At 46.6% G+C, this 21,659-nt stretch overlaps 1 protein-coding gene across 1 annotated transcript in view; it reads left to right on the top strand.

Moving 5' to 3' along the window:
* Positions 1 to 21,659, top strand: part of gpc4 (glypican 4) — a 62,602-nt gene that overhangs the window by 18,979 nt on the left and 21,964 nt on the right. Inside the window, exon 2 of the mRNA XM_064973351.1 lies at positions 17,540 to 17,698. Coding sequence (XP_064829423.1) covers positions 17,540 to 17,698 — 159 coding nt within the window. The remainder of the gene's footprint in view (positions 1 to 17,539; positions 17,699 to 21,659) is intronic.

Raw genomic sequence — 21,659 nt, 5'->3', positions numbered from 1 at the left:
TTGTTGCTCTGTAGTTTGTTCTCGAGTACTACTGAGAGTTTGTATACGGCCATATAATCAGAATTGTATTTCTATGGTTATGGGCCCACACCTCCTCCTGAGAAGAGCTGGGAGAAATCTGGGTTTGTGGCTTTCCACACTTTGGCTTGACGTGGAGCGCCCCCTCAAACTCCTTGTTAACACGTCCTGTTTGCACGCTGTTAAGTCGGCAGTCTCTCTTCCCCCTTCGCTAAGGCTGACATATCACTTCATGTTTCCCTGACTCTTTCCCCTCCCACTCAGCTCATAGGAGCTGCTCTAACAAATCCAGAGGGGTTTTGTTTCTTTCTCCGTCCTGCTGCCTTAGTGAATCTCCCTCAGTCTTTTCCTTGTCTCCATAATGGTTTATTAGTGTTTTCTTGCTCCTCTACTTTCGTCTTCTCCATACCCTGCTGTACTTGGTCTCTCTCTCCTTCTCTCTCTCCCTCTATACCCTCCTTCCTCCCCTCTCTCCACTATCTACTCCTCAGGGGTTCTTTGTGTGGAAGGCTTCCAGATGATTTTCATGCCAAAACAGACCGCTGCTGTCGTTTTCACACACTTCTCCCCCAGGCTTTGCTGTCATGCCTCAATATGAGTTGTCGTTTGGTATTGTCACAGTCAGCTCCTCTGCTGCTCCTCTGCTGCTCCTCTGCTGCTCCTCTGCCAATGGTTTTTACAGCCGTTGCTATATTAGTCTTTTTCCATAGTGCCTCTTCTTTCACTGCTGAAATTCCTTTTGTGTTGTATTTTGTTGTTCCCTTGATATCTGAGCCGTGGTGTCTTTTGTGTTGAGATCACTCAGTGGTGGTGTCACTCAGCCAGCTGTGAGGAGTGGGGAAGGACTTCTGGCGCTGATCCCAAACTCTGAGGATGGGGACTGACCTGACCGACTTTCTTTTTTGGGGGGGGGGGTGAGATATTTGTGCGTCTAACTTCTTCATTCATTATTATTCACAAGTCATTCAGGACTATCTGTAATCATGTGGATGTGTTTTAAAACATTTTATTCGTATTCCCAATAAAAGGGAATTCAAAATGACACTATTTACCATTCATTTCTTTGGTGAAAAATCTGAAACCTAATTAAAGCAAACGAAAAATGCATTCAAGTTTGTAGTCACTTGCTTGATGTAGTCCTTGCGTGCTATGAATATGGGACCAAATACTTTTTATTACTTTAATACACAGTGAATTTGTCTCAATACTTTTGGTGTCCTAAAATGTGGGGACTATGTACAAAAAGTGCTGTAATTTCTAAACGGTTCACCCAATATGAGGATGATACGGTCTACTTATGCTGACAGTCTGCACTTAAGCCTCATAGTCCATAGTATAATTTCATATTCAAAGTGCTGGAGTACAGAGCCAAAACAACTAAACGTGTCACAGTTCTTTTTGGAGCTTACTTTGGGCTGGTTGGTATACAGGGGTATTGATTCCAATCAAATGTTCTAAAATAGGTTACTTAGCTACCTGACAGTTATCATTGGTTTGACATTTGGTTGATCAGTAGAAACAATTAGAATGGAAAAAGCCAAATGAAACGCTACCCATCAATCATATGTAGAAATAAAACAGTATCAGGCAGCGATATTATATTTTGGCCCTAATGTGAGCGCCAGGGAGAGACCAAGACATGAAGCTCTAATGAAGTACCATGCAGGAACGATCAGTCAAGATTTCTGGATTGTTATGAAGATCATGAGGACGATAACAACAAGGTTTTGTATTTGCCAGAGACCTGTGTGGTTGGGGAGCAGCGTGCGTGAAGGCCTGAAGCTAGGGACTCGCCTGCGTGTTTGGGCTTGAACCCCAGTGCTGGGTCCAGGCCAGATGAGCTCTAATCCCTGCTAATTACTCCCAAGGCCTGCATCAAGACTCCCACCAATGAAGCTCCCACTAACACTTAGCTCAGTTTTCCAAAGCATAGTTATCCTAATAAGTCACCTAATGACCCAATCCCTTACTCCGCTCCAGGCTTTTGAACATGTATAAAAAAAGATCTGAGATCTGGAAAAAACAAACACGGTCCCTCTGCTTTAAATATGTTTTCTCATTTCCAGCCAAGCTGTAGGAGGGTCTCTGTCTTGGCTTTTTCACAAGGCTCTGTAAATTTGACTGACGAGGTCATCAAAACCTCATCAAAAAACATGAACAAACCATCGGCAGAAGTCCTGCTGGCCGAGGCACTTCAATTAGAACCAAAGGCTCTTCAAAGACTCCCTTGCTTTTTAAATAAAGGCTTGAAAAGCTACAAATCATTCGGTCGGTGAGGGTGGCAGTTTTCCCTGAAAGAAAAACGAGGCTTTGTGAGGAAACTGGAGGCTTCCATTTGGGACAGGAACCATGTTACATTGTTGGAAAGGCTCGACTGATCTCATAGTTGCAGTGATTTATTGACACGTCCACTCTATATAATTTGGAATGGGACAGAATTGGTTGGTCATGACAAAAGCTTTAGGTTTATTATTTATTCCGCTCTTTGACAGTTGGCTATGACTGGTTTCCATCCCACCACCCTGTCTGGTGTCAGTTTCCCAAAAGCCCAACAGGTATATCAGAATCATTGTTGCCCTTTTGTAGCTTTTGAGGGCCCAGAAACCTGATCTTGCACCTGACCTCATTCAGCCTGGGGGGCTTTGCCGGGCGGCCGTAGCAGGCTGTCCTGTTCCTGTCCCAACATCTGGTGGATCTCAGTTCAGCTGCTTTTGGACGTCTGTTATAAACATTGAGGGGCTGTTTATCCCTGGGCCCGTTTCATCCTTTACTGACAAGACTGAAATGTTTGTGTTCACATTTTTAAACCTTTCAAATGCTTCTTCACCTGACAGACAGTGATGTTTGTGGGGGGTTGAAAATGACTTTCCATGTACACTCCGTATTGGTTTGAGCGGTATCCAGACTGTCATACCATCATACCGACCTTGTGCCACCTGGGAATATCCAGATTTACTGGCACTGAACACGAGGGTCGCTATTTTCAACCCCTACTGCGCCTCTGTAATTTGAAGGTTATCAATGCTAACAAGTACATGTAAAACCCCATGGTGAATGTTGATTAAATGCTAACGAGCGCATTTCAATACAGTGTCTGACAAACTGACAAACTATTTTGTCAGACACTGACACTGCAGGACAGACATCCCAGCAGAATGCTACTCGGTTGTGCCCATGCAGCAAACTAATATTAGTGTTGACAGTATTGAAAAACCAACCTTTGACTATTTACAAATACCACAGTATACCGCTTAACTCTCACAGTTTATTAGGTACAACACCCTGTTCACGAGAATGGTTCGCTCCTACAGACATGGCCATGACTTGCTATATAGAACAGGTACAGGCATTCAGTTACTGTTAGCTTGAACGTTAGAATGGGCAAAACGAGTGACCTAAGCGACTATGGTATGATCATCAGGGCCAGGCCCTCGTTCGTGTCTCAAACGGCCATCCTCCTGGGCTTTTCACTCACGACAGTGTCTAGGGTTTACCTATAATGGTGTGACAAACATCCAGTCAGCGGCAGTCCTGTGGGCAAAAGCAGCTCATTGATGAGAGGGGTGGAAGGAGAATGGCAAGAATTGTGCAAGCTAACAGGCAGGCCACAGACAGACGAATAACGGCGTAGAACGGCATCTCGGAACACAACTCGTCGGTCCTTGTCACGGATTGGCTATTGGCAATTGAGTAGTGGGATAAACGATGCCTGGTCCGACATAGCCCGTTTCCTGTTGCGTCATGCTGATGGCAGCCAGGATTTGGCATGGTGCCTTCCTCCCTGGTGTCAACAGTACAGGCTGATGGTGTAATGGTGTGGGGAATGTTTCCCCGGCATACGTTAGGTCCCTTCATTCCCCCACCAATTCGGGCGGTTCTGTAGTCAAAGAGGGGTCCGTCCCGGTACTACATGGGTGTGTCTAATAAACTGGCCACTGTCTTTGTGTACTATAGAAACAGTCAAGTATAACTGGCCACTGTCTTTGTGTACTATAGATAATATAATATGGCTTGTAAAGTTCAGATTTCTCTGGTTTTCTGAGCGAACTTTTTAAACTTGTAATCTCATGGACAGTAGTCTGTGTTTCTGACAGCAGTACAACATTGTTTTTGTGCAAGGCTCCCATGGTAAAAGCACTTGGCTTTATGTAAAGAGGGGTTTTCTCTTTTAAAGTCTGAGTCAGTGGAAAGAGGGAGGGACTAGTTGGGAAGGTATTTTGTGCCCAGTTTTTCCTCCTGCTCCCTTGGGATCAAGCTGTGCTGTAACTTGCCCTCTGCGTTTTGTCTGAAGAACCTCTGCCTGTCTGCGAATGTGGGGAGATAACGTGTACACACACACACTCTCTTTAGCACAAGCCCAGGCTATAAATGTGGAATCCCCGGTAGAGCGGCACTAGATCAGAGAACTCAACAGATATCTGGAAGAAAGACTGACGGGACTGACTTGGATTAACTTTTAGTTTAGCATGACGTGTGTGTCCTCCCACCCTCCCAAGGATACAAGATGTTTGTTGCTTTAATAGGTGCTGGGGGTTCTGACCCTACAGTTTAAACTGATTGCTTTTTCATGGCTTTGCTCACCCTTTGAGGTCAGTGTCTTTGGCTCTCTTGCTGGTGGTAGGGCTGGGTGATATATTGAGTAATTCAAATGTATGTGTTTACTCAATATTCCAAATGCCTGTATCGTAGGAATCTAAGTTTCTCTTTTTTAGATGTTCAGTTATGTTAGGCTTGTTCTCATGTCTTTTTGGTCTCATCTCCTTCGCTCCTTCTGTGCCGTCTTCACCTTCCCATTTACACCAGAGATCTGTATATAATGGCGAGATGCGCATGTCTCCACCCTAACAATGGGAGTCGTTGTCCCGAAGGCAGGTGACAAGCTTCTGTCCAAAATAAGGCCACAGAAACACAGTGGGCTTATTTTTTGACAGATTTTGGGGAGAATAAAACCTTTCGCTCTGCCTCTTCCTCTGTGGTTTACACACACACCAAGCCCCTCCTCCTGCCCCTCACGCCAACAAAGATGGGAGATCACCTCTTCCTCTGTGGTTTACACACACACCAAGCCCCTCCTCCTGCCCCTCACGCCAACAAAGATGGGAGATCACCTCTTCCTCTGTGGTTTACACACACACCAAGCCCCTCCTCCTGCCCCTCACGCCAACAAAGATGGGAGATCACCTCTTCCTCTGTGGTTTACACACACACCAAGCCCCTCCTCCTGCCCCTCACGCCAACAAAGATGGGAGATCACCTCTTCCTCTGTGGTTTACACACACACCAAGCCCCTCCTCCTGCCCCTCACGCCAACAAAGATGGGAGATCACCTCTTCCTCTGTGGTTTACACACACACCAAGCCCCTCACGCCAACAAAGATGGGAGATCACCTCTTCCTCTGTGGTTTACACACACACCAAGCCCCTCCTCCTGCCCCTCACGCCAACAAAGATGGGAGATCACCTCTTCCTCTGTGGTTTACACACACACCAAGCCCCTCCTCCTGCCCCTCACGCCAACAAAGATGGGAGATCACCTCTTCCTCTGTGGTTTACACACACACCAAGCCCCTCCTCCTGCCCCTCACGCCAACAAAGATGGGAGATCACCTCTTCCTCTGTGGTTTACACACACACCAAGCCCCTCCTCCTGCCCCTCACGCCAACAAAGATGGGAGATCACCTCTTCCTCTGTGGTTTACACACACACCAAGCCCCTCCTCCTGCCCCTCACGCCAACAAAGATGGGAGATCACCTCTTCCTCTGTGGTTTACACACACACCAAGCCCCTCCTCCTGCCCCTCACGCCAACAAAGATGGGAGATCACCTCTTCCTCTGAGACGAGCAGTTTCAACTCGCTATTTGCGTTTGAGGCAGAATCGGTCATATGGACACTGAAACACGCGGAGACATTATTTGACTGTAATAGAGGCGTTAACCTTTCTATTGATGCCCTTTTTATGTCTCAACTCCTCAGCTTGTGCTCGGAGCAGACGCTACTAAAACGGGAGTAGAAATTAACATTGATTATGGAAAATGAATCCTCTGTCACACTAGCAGCATTTTAGCCAGACTGTTATACTAGCTGTCTAGTCTGTTTTATAAATGTGCAATAAGCATAAAACACAATTGTATATGTAATTGGCAACTCATTCTCATTTTGAGGAATACGGGAAGCCACTTGATTTCAACATAACAAAGTGGACAGGCTAGCATGCTGTTCAAACATTTGGAGACAGACAGAAGGGTGTGTTCATAATAATTCACTGTTTTGACTTGTTAGCGAGCAAATAGATCCAAGTTGTCTAAACTTGAAATATAAAGATTAGCTTGCTTCTTACTAGCGCTTGAGTGATTTGAGACTTGTGTTAATGTTCTACATTTGCCTGCTACAACATGTAAGTCATTATTAGTGAATGTGCATTATGTATGGTTCTGGTTAAATTTGTAACAAATAGGGGCATTTTCATAGACTTGAAAGCCAGATCAGTGGTTATTGCAAAAAAAGCAGGTTAAACTATTTTGATAAAATTATTAAAGATGCACTATGCAGAAATCGCTCTGCCATTTCCTTATTGCTAAAAATGTTAATAGTTTGCCTAATTTCAGCTTCACTAACAAAGTATAGTGTGGAGTCTAAACCTCTAATATATTCTCAGCTGTTTGAAGCTGGTGTAAAACACACAATCCAATCTTTACAGGACGCAAAGAAATGGTGCACAGAACATATCTACCGCTTCTTAGATTTGTGTTCATTGAGAATCATAACTAAAACACACATTTCTATGAGAATTCGGTCGGGTCGCCCCAGAAAGTGACACTTTAAAAAAATATATATATTTATATATATATATCTATAGTAGGTCTTATGGTTGTGGAAGACCTATATTTAGTCTAGGTATAATTTCACATGCCCTGAATTCATTTGATTATTGTGGACTGTTTGAAATGCAGTGTATAATTATAATAAAAATTATTATAATCGAGAGGTATATCAATCGCACCCACATACATTTCGCCCCATGAGGTTGAAAAAATGGAGATATTTAGGCCATATCATCCAGCCCTAGCTAGTAACACTACTACTAAAGACTACTATAACTACTATCATTTCATACCATTGTTAACATTGGCCAATATCTAATTGTCTAAGTAAGATCAACGTTTTGTCTGATTAAAACACGATTCGGTTCTCCTTACTCTCGTTACCTCCATTCTTTTTTCAAATGTATGTTTATCCCCATCCATGTAATGACACACTCCTTCACATCTCTCCTTAACTCCCTGCTAATACCTCATTTTGGTTAGTCCACTCCCTTTTTTTCTCTTTCCATCGCTCTCTCCCTTCTTTCACTCCTTTGGCCTCTCACCGTTTTCTACATAGAGGCCGTAGTGAGGGTTAGTATTTGGGGAAGTTTAATTGCTACCACCTCAACCTTGCTCTGCTCAGTTGAACCAACACCGTCCAGACAGTCCAGGGTTGTTTTCCAAATGGCACCCTTTCCCCTATATAGTGCACTACTTTTGACCAGTGGCCCACAGTAGTGTACTATATAGGGGAAAGGGTGCCATTTAGGAGTTAGTCCAGCTCTCCTGAAGTTCTGCTCTGCTGGCTCTAAACTAACCCCTCAGTCTTGAGGTAAATGTGTTTCATAGTTCCAAATTAGTGCATTACTATGTTTCCTCTGCTGCTTTACAGGTCACCGATACAACGATGGGCCCTATATAGTAGTTACCCATTACTAGATAGTGATACAATTATAAACATGGGACAAAGAGACTAGTTACTTATAATAGTTTGATGTGACTGCGTGTACTCCCTGTGGTAAGTGTTGGTATCTTTATAATAGTTTGATGTGACTGCGTGTACTCCCTGTGGTAAGTGTTGGTATCTTTATAATAGTTTGATGTGACTGCGTGTACTCCCTGTGGTAAGTGTTGGTATCTTTATAATAGTTTGATGTGACTGCGTGTACTCCCTGTGGTAAGTGTTGGTATCTTTATAATAGTTTGATGTGACTGCGTGTACTCCCTGTGGTAAGTGTTGGTATCTTTATAATAGTTTGATGTGACTGCGTGTACTCCCTGTGGTAAGTGTTGGTATCTTTATAATAGTTTGATGTGACTGCGTGTACTCCCTGTGGTAAATGTTGGTATCTTTATAATAGTTTGATGTGACTGCGTGTACTCCCTGTGGTAAGTGTTGGTATCTTTATAATAGTTTGATGTGACTGCGTGTACTCCCTGTGGTAAGTGTTGGTATCTTTATAATAGTTTGATGTGACTGCGTGTATCATTGACAAAGAGCTGACCTGGGATGGTAAGTGTTGGTATCTTTATAATAGTTTGATGTGACTGTGTGTACTAGACCTGTGGTAAGTGTTGGCTGATCTTTATAATAGTTTGATGCTGACCTGGGATGTAGTATAGGGAGCTGACCTGTGGTAAGTGTTGGTATCTAGTCGACTTTCTATTAACAGGGAGGTGTCTGTGAGGAAATGCCGAAGCTAGCTAAATCATTGACAAAGAGCTGACCTGGGATGTAGTATAGACAGGGAGCTGACCTGGGATGTAGTATAGACAGGGAGCTGACCTGGGATGTAGTATAGACAGGGAGCTGACCTGGGATGTAGTATAGACAGGGAGCTGACCTGGGATGTAGTATAGACAGGGAGCTGACCTGGGATGTAGTATAGACAGGGAGCTGACCTGGGATGTAGTATAGACAGGGAGCTTTTGTGTTTGGAGACTAAGGTGGAGCTGGGGAGGGCTGAGCTGAAGGGGAGAGGGAAACGGACACAGAGCGGGAGGCCAGGGCCATGTTGTGGAATCTCCCCAGGGCCTTCTGAGTAAATGTTCATGGATGATATCATTTTGGAATGTTCACAAATGGAGAGGCCATGACTGGTTTAGCAATCAGAGATGGACTCTCTCCGGGGGCAGGGGGTTAGGATTTATGGGTCTCTGTGTGTCTACTTTTTTGTGTGTGTTTGTTTGGATTATTTTACGTTTGGCGGTTGTTTTTCTTGAACTCGGGCAGTACTTCAACAATGTAATATATTAGCCTGCTGATAGCCATGGCATTTCCATAGGCTATGGAAATGCCATGGCTATCAGCAGGCTGCTTTTTAACCCGTTACAAGCCTGTTGCTGTGTCAGTGCCATGTTGTGGTGCTGTTAAACAGGAAATATACTAGTCATGTTTGTAATTAGGTTCCACTCTGGCCTCTGTACATGCGTCTCTCTCTTATCAATGTAATGCCATCCGAAAAGACAATCTTCCGTATTTTGACAGCTGTGTTTTGGAAGAGATTTTAATCCCTGATTTATTTAAGGAAACATCATTTTGCACCGGTGCTTTCCAAGGTCTTGTGGCTGGCTGCTTAACTGTAAAATATCTCCCTCCAAATTCAATTCTCCTTAACCAAAACTCCTGATCCCCTAAGGGAATGTTGTGTATTCTTCTAAATGGATTTAAGCAGGCCAGTCAAAGCACATGTTACAGACAAGGTAGCTGAGGAACAGTCAACTCTGTCCTCTTATATCAAGGAGGAGTTGCGTTTTGATAACTGGTTGCATGTTTACTAGCGACATTGAGTCCCCATCAGTCAATACTTGTAAAAATGTACATTCTGAACATATACTGTTTGTCCTGTACAGCTGCGCTCCTTCCGCCATGAGCTGAAATTGGTACTTTAATCAAAATGTTTATAGAATACAACCACAGACTTTCCCCTCATTTGTGTTGCTCAACTTCAGCCCAAATGCTCTTGTGCCAATTGAATCTCTGCTTACTTAGTACGTCAAGGCCACTACATTTCCTGTTGATCAACACAAATGAGGAAACATTTGGTTGTATTATAAGTTTTTACTAAACATATGAATTTCAGCACCCCGTGGAAGGGCCACAACCATCGACTGATGGTGACTCAATGTTGTTGCTAGAAAATTGTGTGACCTGTTATCAGTACTCAACTTGGTTCTCTTATATCAGGGTTGAGCGTTCCTCAGCTACACGCAAAGCTAACATTTCTCACTTTACCACTCTACTCCCACCAGTGTTGACAAGTTGGTTTATTTGAGCCACACGTCTCGTTTGGCATGGTTGTATGGCACCGATATTAAATGAAGTTACTTCATGTAATTCTGTGGTGTTGGAGTTGAGCTGTTTTTCTGCCACTTTTAGCACAAAGGCAGGCAGCCATTACCATACGGTGATGCATACTAGGCCTGGTGAGGAGCTGTGACCAATGTCTGGTCGGAGATGACCCCATCGCCGTTAATCATTGCTATTGTATGAGTTAGTTTGTAGCGACATGTCTGGAAAGGTTGTTTTAATTAGAGCAGTGAGGTTTATTTTTAGGAGCACTGCTATGAAACATGACTCAAAAAAATGTCTCCATGAAAGATTGAATTCAATCAATGAAACTGCCTCTGGAACCCACATGAATCAGTGTAGTGGGTGTATATTTTTATAGCCCGCTACCAAGACATACAACTTGTTTCACCATCAATGTTTATTTAGATACCAACATATGATGCTCATTTGAATGTATTAGTCTCTGACTTGGATCATGATGACTGGCCACAGCAGAGGGACATGTAGAGTACAGAGTTCCTATCAGGGATGACCAGAGTTGGCCTGCATCCAAAATGGTAACTTATTCCCTTTATAGTGTGTCCAGCTATCTCTACGGTCCCTGGTCAAAAGGAGTGCACTATAAAGGGAACAGGATACCATTTGGAATGTAGCCTCCAGCGGAAGAGTGGAGTTCTGAGTTGGCTGGGGTGTCTGCGTGTTGAAAGCGTCTTCCCGCCGCCGACCGCCTGTGAGGGTCAGCATGTCTGTCCGACGTGGGATATCCTGCTCGTTAGCTCACCTCCTTCTGGTGAGAGGGGGGGTTTCTGTCCGGCCAATCATTTGCTTGCTGGCGCCAGCTGCATGTTGGGCATTTAATACTGCCAGGGTCACACAGGAGAGGGCAATAGTGAATGGTCACCTAGGATGAAATTTGACATCCAAAGACCCCCTCGGATAACCATTGAACAATGATCTGAAATGTCTGCCTCTTATCATTAGGTGTCTGACAATTGTAGTCTATTTGAAACACAGTTGAAATAGATTATAGTGCTTCGCTATTTAGACCGACTGTTGCCTTAACTCATAAAGAGAAAGTGAAAACGGCACAGTAATGATGTGCTGCACACCACTTTGTTCAGAAACTCCTGGTTAAAGCCGGGCTCCCCGAAGCTGTTCTTTTGACAATTACACCTGAAATGCATTATTGGTTTGGCAAAATTGTTTAAACTTGTCATTCCAGTATTTTAAAAAGCACTTAAGTGGAGGAGGGTATTAGCTTCTCCTTGGTTATCTCCATATGAGAAGTTGAAGCTCTAATGGTTTCATCTTACAGAGAAACCTTGTTGAACATATTACAGTGATGACGACGTGTGTGTGTGTGTGTGTGTGTGTGTGCGTGCTCTCTCTTACCCTCCCATGAAAATGGGTGTATTAATGGTAGTCCAGCTATGTCCGTATGAGTGGAACATTGGTTCCTGATCCTAGAAACCTGACTGGCCCTCTCCATTGTAGTTCAAGCCTGATCTACTGCAGCAATAGGGCAGTTATTGGCTCCTGTTCATACATTGGCTTCACATGTATCTCATAAAGGGGTCCCTGAAAATCCCCAAAAGTGGCTCAGTCGGTAGAGTGTGGCTCAGTGGTAGACGGCGTGTTCCAGAGGAAGGCGGGGTGGTCAGCCGGCGTGCATGGCGGAATGGCGGCGTGTTCCAGAGGAAGGCGGGGTGGCAACGCCAAGCGTCGTGGGTTCAGAGGAGGCGGGGTTCCCGCTAGGACCACCCATATCCAAAAGTAGTGGCCCCAGCCGACTTGTAAGTCGCTTTGGACAAAAGCGTCTGCTAAATGGGATATATTATTATATTATTATTATATATTAAATTTGAAGAATACATAGGGCACTTCAAAGGCGTGTTCCAGAGGAAGGCGGGGTGGTCAGACGGCGTGTTCCAGAGGAAGGCGGGGTGGTCAGACGGCGTGTTCCAGAGGAAGGCGGGGTGGTCAGACGGCGTGTTCCAGAGGAAGGCGGGGTGGTAAGACGGCGTGTTCCAGAGGAAGGCGGGGTGGTCAGACGGCGTGTTCCAGAGGAAGGCGGGGTGGTCAGACGGCGTGTTCCAGAGGAAGGCGGGGTGGTCAGACGGCGTGTTCCAGAGGAAGGCGGGGTGGTCAGACGGCGTGTTCCAGAGGAAGGCGGGGTGGTCAGACGGCGTGTTCCAGAGGAAGGCGGGGTGGTCAGACGGCGTCCAGAGGACGGGGTGGTCAGGCGTGTTCCAGAGGAAGGCGGGGTGGTCAGACGGCGTGTTCCAGAGGAAGGCGGGGTGGTCAGACGGCGTGTTCCAGAGGAAGGCGGGGTGGTCAGACGGCGTGTTCCAGAGGAAGGCGGGGTGGTCAGACGGCGTGTTCCAGAGGACGGCGTGCGGGGTGGTCAGACGGCGTGTTCCAGGGGAAGGCGGGGTGGTCAGACGGCGTGTTCCAGAGGAAGGCGGGGTGGTCAGACGGCGTGTTCCAGAGGAAGGCGGGGTGGTCAGACCGCGTGTTCTTTGTAGTTATGGATTAGAGGTAAACACTATGTCCAAACTGACTGACAGAGGGAAGACCAGTCAGAGACATGCAGACGGGTGCTAGAGGGATGGATGAGATGGGGGCAGGGGAAGAGTACCTGACAACATGACGGGAACTATATAAGAGGACAACTCTTAAAATAACCTAATTGCTATCGAGTTTGCTACCTTGTTTTCTCCCTCAACTGATATTAGTTTTTATGCCCTTCTGTTTCTCCCCACAAAATATCACACATTTTCTTTTGGTAAAAGTTGGGACTTGAAAAAAAAATGATTTGGCGAATGTAGTTTTAGTTGCCGTATTTTGTTCAATCATAAGCATGGCTTTGCATAGGGCAATCCTCTCATTGACACAACTCACGTCTTTCAGTTGCGCAGTGTGATTGAGTGGATCTGCCCAGCTGTCCCTCCCACACAGCTCCCAGGCGTGAGTCAACTAGAACTATATCTAAAATAGCTGCTAAAATGAACACTGCAGTCTTTCTCTGTGGTCACTGGAGTTCAGCAGGGTGCGGATGGAAATAATCCTCTGGGGAATTTGACTTCTGACTCCGTGTGACATGTGGTTTAATGTTTGTATGTGGATGGGTCGTGTGTATGGCATGTGCTATGTGTATCTATGGTTGTTGGTGTGTATCAGTTGTTAATGTGTTTATGTGAATCTATGGTTGTTATAATGCGTGTCTTAAGGCAATTTGTGTGTGTTAGTTGTGGATGTGCTGGCTGGCGGACAGAGGGGTCAGAGGACAGGACCTCTCTCTCAGGAGTGGCTGTTAACCTTTGACCCCTCTGGTTAAGCCTGCAGGGTGGTGGTAGAGGTGGAGGTTTCCCTGCTCTGAACTCTGTCTGGTCCTGGGCCACATGATGCAGGCCAGGCAGAGGAGAGGGGGTGATGTGGCGTCTAATCTGGGTTTTGTCCACATGGTATTTTCACCTCCCCCACACCACCACCACCACCCCTCCTCCTCACCGGAGAAGCCAGTGTTCTGGGGGGCAGGCAGGGGAATGTCGTCCTCCTCCAGTGTAAAGGGGAGCAGGCAGGGGATCGTTGTCCTCCTCCTCCAGTGTAAAGGGGTGCAGGCAGGGGAACGTCGTCCTCCTCCTCCAGTGTAAAGGGGGGCAGGCAGGGGAACGTCCTCCTCCAGTGTAAAGGGGGGCAGGCAGGGGAACGTCCTCCTCCAGTGGAAAGGGGGGCAGGCAGGGGAACGTCCTCCTCCAGTGGAAAGGGGGGCAGGCAGGGGAACGTCCTCCTCCAGTGGAAAGGGGGCAGGCAGGGGAACGTCCTCCTCCAGTGGAAAGGGGGGCAGGCAGGGGAACGTCCTCCTCCAGTGGAAAGGGGGGCAGGCAGGGGAACGTCCTCCTCCAGTGGAAAGGGGGGCAGGCAGGGGAACGTCCTAATCCAGTGGAAAGGGGGGCAGGCAGGGGAACGTCCTCCTCCAGTGGAAAGGGGGGCAGGCAGGGGAACGTCAAAGGGAAGGGACTTATTGTATGAGCCGTTTAAAGAGGTTGGTGGTGGAAACCACAAAGGAGAAGCAGAAAGCAGTGGACTGTTGATGAATGCCATGACACAGTATCGTGTTGTTTATTAACGGCTCCCATGTTTTGACTGCCATAAATAACCCTCCTTTTTCCTTCTGATTGACAACCTGAACAATGTACCCGCTCGCTATTTGTTGGGATTCCCAGTGAATTGGGAGATGTTGTATGACTCAACCGTCCATCTAAAGCTTGTCCTTGAGGTTGAGCTGACGGTCCACAGACAATATAGGAAACCAACCTTTAATTGGCTGTTTTTACTTTCCTCATTCTGGATTTGGAAGGAAACCGTGTCTTCTAATCGCCTCATTCCAGTTGCAGGTGAAATTTCAAAAACCAGAGAATATTCCTGAAAAATATGAAATCCACTTTTCTTTGCACTGAGTGAGTTCACTTGCCAGATAACGCAAAGATCTACTCAAACAAAGATCTCCACACATACCAGGCATTTCTCACTCGTTACAAAACCTCTATTCAATATACATTTGAATATTTCCATGTTATCGGAGTTCCACCTGAAACTAGAAACAGGAGATTTTATTGCACCAGTTCCTTCCGAAATGGAGAATGAATTAATCTCCAAGTAAAGGAAGGTTGAGCATTCTAGTTTATTTAGTTAACCATTGACTCTGACCCCATGACTCAACTGTTTTGGAAGACTTTTGCTCAATATTGACTACTGCCTGCTGATGAGAAATACATGTAATTTTTATTTAGTATACAGAGACTTGTGGTGACTAAAATGTTTCATGCAAGATCATACCTTTAGAAACTAAACTTTAGGTCGTCCAGTCAAGGGTTTCCTATAAAATGGCTCCCTATAGTGCACTACTTATGATCAGGACCCAAAGGGCTCTGCTCAAAAGTAGTGCACTTTAAGGGAACATGGTGCCATTTGCAATGCGGCCAAGCTTTCACTTTTTAAATTTGAACCGTCTCCTCTTGTCCCAATGTTACAACCTGTTTCTGTGCGGGGTTGGAGAAGTTGGCCCCCTTATGTTTTCCCAAGGTATGCCTTAACTAGTACGAGAACATTTTCAGAGACTTTAGCCCGTGAGCTAACAATGTGACATTTGTACAGATATTCCTGTGAAAGATTGGCCATCTCAGTTTTATTTGTGTTCTTTGGTTACAGACATTTTCCACGTGGATAAAGGCCTTTAGATTGTGGTCCTGTACTGCAGGCGGGCAGGGAGGGAGGGAGGCCTTGGTGGAATACAGGCAGAATCTCTGTTTCACTTAGAGGACGTGTGTGTACGTGTGTGCATGCTTTGTGTGTCTGTGCACATGCACTCACTGCTTACTTTGCTCTCTCCAATCATCTGGTACAAAGAGCTATGTGTGATGTGATGTGTGAATGTGTTTAGGTAGTGGTTGCCAACTCTCTCTTCCTCTCTTGCTGTATGTGGGGGGGGTGGGGGGGGTCAAGTTGAGTCTGATTTGGGCTTGATCCCAAGAGTGGGGGGGGTTAAGGTTGAAAGGTGGTGATGCTTCTCTGTTTCTCTGGGTGTGGTGTTTTAGCTAGCAAGGTCGAGGCCTTCTTATAGAAGTTATACTTCAACCAACCAAGGGGTTGTGACAACATTCTCTCTCCACCTTCTGAATCATATAAGTTGTTGTGGAAAAATGGTTGGTGTTTGTGGGAGCCTTGCACAGTGTGCACTGTGTGTGTGTGTACTCCTTCACGTCAGTAGGTCCACAAGTCCACACTCGTCTCTTGGCATACGCAATTCTGACGTGTAGCGCTGCTTAGACACACACTGTTCTAGTGGTGGTACAAAGGTAGTTTAGTCCTCATATGCATCACACCAATACACACTGAACATCCACAACGTGATGGCCAGGGAGTGGGTATATATTCAACTCTTGTTTTATATACTAGGCCTGATTACACTTCATATTTTGTTGCGGCAATAGTCTTTTTAATTGTCAGTTACTGTTAGAATCTAGTGACCTGTTGATTTCCACGTTCATTATTGTTAGAATCTAGTGACCTGTTGATTTCATGTCTATCCTAAATGGCACACTTGTCCTTAGGCATAATACACTTTAGACCACAGGCCCTGGTTAAAGTACTGCACTATGTAGGGAATAGGGTGCCATTGCAGCCGGTGAATGTAGAGGTGCTAGTAACACTGTTTGGTGTAGTGTGTTTGGTGGTGCTAGTAGCGCCAGCAGAGTGGCCTGTTCTCTGGCCCTGGTGGTCTGCAGTTGATGAGCAAGCGGGTGGCTGGTGGGGAAAACCAAACAGGCCGTTGGGAGTCTGGGCGGAGTGAAAGGATCACTGTGTTCTTCCCAAATTCCAACAACCACCTTTTTAAAAAGAAAGAAAAACATAACATTATTGCAGCTGCAAATTTGCATTCAGCCTCTACGCCTCTCCGACCCTCTGCCTCTACGCCTCTCCGACCCTCTGCCTCTACTCCTCTCCGACCCTCTGCCTCTACTCCTCTCCGACCCTCTGCCTCTACTCCTCTCCGACCCTCTGCCTCTACTCCTCTCCGACCCTCTGCCTCTACGCCTCTCCGACCCTCTGCCTCTACGCCTCTCCGCCTCTACTCCTCCGACCTCCCTCTGCCTCTACGCCCTCTCCGACCCTCTGCCTCTACGCCGCTCCGACCCTCTGCCTCTACGCCTCTCCGACCCTCTGCCTCTACGCCTCTCCGACCCTCTGCCTCTACGCCTCTCCGACCCTCTGCCATTAATCGCTGTTGAGTCCACTTTGACCACTCTTTGCCAAACTTGTCAGTTCTGTACAGCAGAGGGTGTGGGTTAGAAGAGAGACTGACCGGATGGGGTGTCAGCACTTAGAGATGTCAGGTTGTTAAACTTGTTTAACATCCGCGCTCGAACTTCCCTCCCCGGACCAAGCCTGTCTTTAGCAGTCTCTCCCTCCCCCTCCTGTCAGTGTGCACGCTGGTGTGTATTGTTCCCACATGACACAGCTGCAGAAGCTTGCGGTATAACGTCTCGACTGACGGGTGCTGTGAGAGGTCACTGTGAGGAGCATAAACCTTTTCTTTCTCTTGGGTAGATGTTTCTACAGAGTCTGCTTCTGTACCTGCTGCATGAAGCAGGGAGGACTGGGATACCGCATGTTATGAGATATTATTGGACTGCCTAATTAAGGGCAAGTAGTCAATGGTGTGGCGCACATCACAATGTATTTTGTATCAATTCGATTTTTTTTTTGCTATTTAACATGGTTCATTTTCTTCTGTGAGAACATGGCACCTGATTCACGTAACGAACAGGAAACAAGCAGTTTTTCACGGTGTGTAACTGTGCTTTGTGAATTGTCTTTATGATGGTTGTTCTTGGTTTTCTCTCGCCCTGCCTCTCTGTAGGAACCCATCTGAAGGTGTGTCCCCAGGAATACTCATGCTGTACGCTGGAGATGGAGGAGAAGCTGAGTCAGCAGAGCCACTCGGACCTGAAGGCCCCCGTCTCCCAGCTCAGCACCAACCTACAGAGCACCTTCAAACAGAGGCACAGCCACTTTGACCGTAAGATTGAAACGCACGTATACAAGCTCAAACAAAATCTTGAACGCACAACACTCACACCCCTACCTTCCTACTGTATCAGTCCATCTGTTCCACTGCTAGGCAGCATGGCATCCTGTCCCAAGAGCAGCATGGTGTCCTTTCCCAGCCCCCTTAGCAGCACGGCATCCTTTCCCAGCCCCCTTAGCAGCACGGCGTCCTTCCCAGCCCCCTTAGCAGCACGGCGTCCTGTCCCAGTCCCCAGAGCAGCAGCGTGTGTGCAGTGTTGGCCTTGACTGACACTCAAACCTGCCTGTGCATTGGCAGCCTGCAGCAAAGACACCCCATCTCTGTTGGCCGGTCCACCTGTCTCTCAAAGTATCAGACATTGCAACCTCTGGCCAATCCCCTCTCGCCCTACTGTCTGGGGGGAGAGAGGCATGCATGCTCTGACGGACCACACACCCAGAGCCAGCCTTCTTTCACTTGACACACTTCCTGTTCTCTCTGTGATATGTGTGTGTGTGTGTGTGTGTGTGTGTGTGTGTGTGTGTGTGTGTGTGTGTGTGTGTAAAAATATCTGGGTCATGTTGACTGTGATTGCCCTACTGTGAGGCAGTGCATGGAAACGTGACAATGCTGTGTCACTGACAGAGGGCAGCGGGACAGTTTGGCCCCTGAGACCTCCTGTCCTCCATCGAACCCCGTCACCACTCTGGCTATTGCCTCTGCTGGTTGAGGAGGGTCTGTATGTGCAGGCTAGAGGATGCCTGGTCGGATATTCTCCAGACACACACTTTCATGCACCCACAGTACCCAACCCTCAAATGAATTAGTTATGCTGCACAGCTGGAAAGAGAGGGAGAGGTCCATTTTGGCAGTGGTCTGAAAAGCATAGAATTGACCTGATTTTATTTTAGGCTCCAGAGTGAGATGGAGTGTTGGGATATAAATTAATCTTTAAGTGTATATATTGTACATAAAAGCCAGCAGCATACCACCTTGCATCCCACTGGTGGCTTGCCTCTGAAGCTAAGTAGGGTTGGTCCCTGGATGGGAGACCAGATGCTGCTCTAAGTGGTGTTGGTGGTCCAGTAGGGGGCACTCTGCTCTCTGGTCTAAGTAGATCCCAGGGCAGTGAATGGGACATTGCCCTGCGCAGGGTTCCGTCTCTCAGATTGGATGTTAAAACGGGTGTCCTGACTCTCCATCCACTAAAGATTCCAATGCACTTATCGTAAGGTTGGGGTGTTAACTGGAGGTCGACCGATTTAATCGGAATGGCCGATTTTCAAGTTTTCATAATCGGTAATTGCCATTTTTGGATGCCGACTATGGCTGACTATATTGCAATCCACGAGGAGACTGCGTGGCAGGCTGACCACCTGTTATGTGATTGCAGGCAGCAAGGAGCCATGGTAAGTTGCTAGGTAGTATTAAACTTACCTTGTTTTTTATAAAATCTTAACATAATCACTAATTAACTACACATGGTTGATGATATTACTAGTTTAACTAGATATAATCAATGCGGTCCCTGAAACTGTCACTTCTCTTGCGTTCAGTGTAAGCAGATTTGGGGTATATGCAGCAGTTTGGGCCGCCTGGCTCGTTGCAAACTGTGTGAAGACCATTTCTTCCTAACAAAGACCGTAATTCATTTGCCAGAATTTTACATAATTATGACTTAACATTCAAGTTTGTTCATTGTAACAGCAATATTTAGACTTAGGGTTGCTGCCCGTTTGATAAAATACGTAGAGGTTCTGTATTTCACCGAAAGAATAAACGTTTAGTTTTCGAAAGGATAGTTTCTGGATTTGACCATATTAATGACCTAAGGCTCGTATTTCTCTGTTTATTATATTATAATTAAGGCTGATTTGATAGAGCAGTCTGACTGAGTGGTTGTAGGCAGCAGCAGGCTCATAGCATTCATTCAAACCGCACTTTCCTCCATTTGCCAGCAGCTCTTCGCAATGCTTGAAGCACAGCGCTGTTTATGACTTCAAGCATATCAACTCCCGAGATAAGGCTGGCAATACTATATTGCCTATAAGAACATCCAATTGTCAAAGGTCTATGAAATACAAATGGTATAGAGAGAGAGTCCTATAATAACGACAACCTCAAATTTGAAGTCTCATATTATACCACCAGCTTTCATATGTTCTCATGTTCTGAGCAGGGAACTTAAACGTTAGCTTTTTTACATGGCACATATTGCACTTTTACTTTCTTCTCCAATGGTGTTTTTGCATTATTTAAACCAAATTTAACATGTTTCATTATTTATGAGACTAAATGGCTTTTATGTATTATATTAAGTTAAAATAAGTGTTCTTTGTTCATTCAGTATTGTTGCAATTGTCATTATTACATATATATATAAAAAATAATAATAATGACAATGACAACAATACTGAATGAACAAAGAACACTTATTTTAATATAATATAATAAAAGCCATTTAGTCTCATAAATAATCTGCTTTTTTTGGTCATCCAATAATCGGTATCTGCGTTAAAATCAGAATCGGTCGACCTCTAGTGTTAACCCCGGTGTCCTGGCTAAATTCCCAATCTGGCCCTCATACCATCATGGCCACCTAATCATCCCCAGCTTCCAATTGATTCCTTCTTCCCCAGGTTGGTGCTGTAAATGAGTGTGTGCAGGATAGTCTAACAGGGAGTATGTGTATTGCAGCCAGATGTGAACAAGAATGTGACATGTCGGAATGTGGTGGCTGCTTTAGCCCGCCCTCTCTCTCTCGGTCTCACGCGTATGTTCTGTGTCTGTGTGGCCTGTCTCTCAGAGCTGTTAGTTGTGGGATACCTTTACAAAGCCCTGCTGTGCTCTTCTCTGTCTGAACCATTAGTCCAGGGTTCCAGCTCAGGCGGCTCTCTCTCCCTGGGTGGGGTGTCCAGCTCAGGTGGCTCTCTCTCTCTCTCCCTGGGTGGGGTGTCCAGCTCAGGTGGCTCTCTCTCTCTCTCTCCCTGGGTGGGGTGTCCAGCTCAGGTCTCTCTCTCTCTCTGGGTGGGGTGTCCAGCTCTCTCTCTCTCCCTGGGTGGGGTGTCCAGCTCAGGCGGCTCTCTCTCTCCCTCTCTCTCTCTCTCCCTGGGTGGGGGTGTCAGCTCTCTCTCTCTCTCTCTCTCTCTCTCTCTCTCTCTCTCTCTCTCTCTCTCTCTCTCTCTCTCTCTCTCTCCCTCTGGGGGTGTCCAGCTCTCTCTCTCTCTCTCTCTCTCTCTCTGTCCTCTCTCTCTCTCTCTGGGTGGGGGTGTCTCTCTCCCTGGGTGGGGGTCTCCTCTCTCTCTCTCTCCCTGGGTGGGGGTGTCCAGCTCAGGCGGCGCTCTCTCTCTCTCCCTGGGTGGGGGTGTCCAGCTCAGGCGGCTCTCTCTCTCTCTGGGTGGGGTGTCCAGCTCAGGCGCGCTCTCTCTCTCTCTGGGGGTGTCCAGCTCAGGCGGCTCTCTCTCTCTCTGGGTGGGGGTGTCCAGCTCAGGCGGCTCTCTCTCTCTCTGGGTGGGGGTGTCCAGCTCAGGCGGCGCTCTCTCTCTCTCCCTGGGTGGGGGTGTCCAGCTCAGGCGGCGCTCTCTCTCTCTCGGGTGTCCAGCTCAGGTGTCCAGCTGGGGTGTCCAGCTCAGGCGGCTCTCTCTCTCTGGGGGTGTCCAGCTCAGGCGGCGCTCTCTCTCTCGGGTGTCCAGCTCAGGCGGCGCTCTCTCTCTCTCGGGTGTCCAGCTTAATGTACACAGCTTTTGCTCATTTGCATGGTTAGTTGTTTGTTTCCAGCATTTTAATCAATTTATTTCCTTCACTGTTATCATTTCTTTTGTCTTAGTATGACTCCCCCCCCCAAAAAAGGAGAACTTTTACTTGCCACAATAATTCTTTGACTGTTCCGGCAGTTCTTACCTTCACCACTAGAGGGTGACCAGATGATTTATGGGGTTCTGTACTTCTGAAGTTGACTTTTTTTTTTGCTTGT

Source organism: Oncorhynchus masou, chromosome 9 (genome assembly GCF_036934945.1).
Source record: "Oncorhynchus masou masou isolate Uvic2021 chromosome 9, UVic_Omas_1.1, whole genome shotgun sequence".
NCBI classification, from domain to species: domain Eukaryota; kingdom Metazoa; phylum Chordata; class Actinopteri; order Salmoniformes; family Salmonidae; genus Oncorhynchus; species Oncorhynchus masou.
The sequence above is the reverse complement of the archived record's forward strand: the minus strand, read 5'-3'. Positions and strand labels throughout refer to the sequence as shown.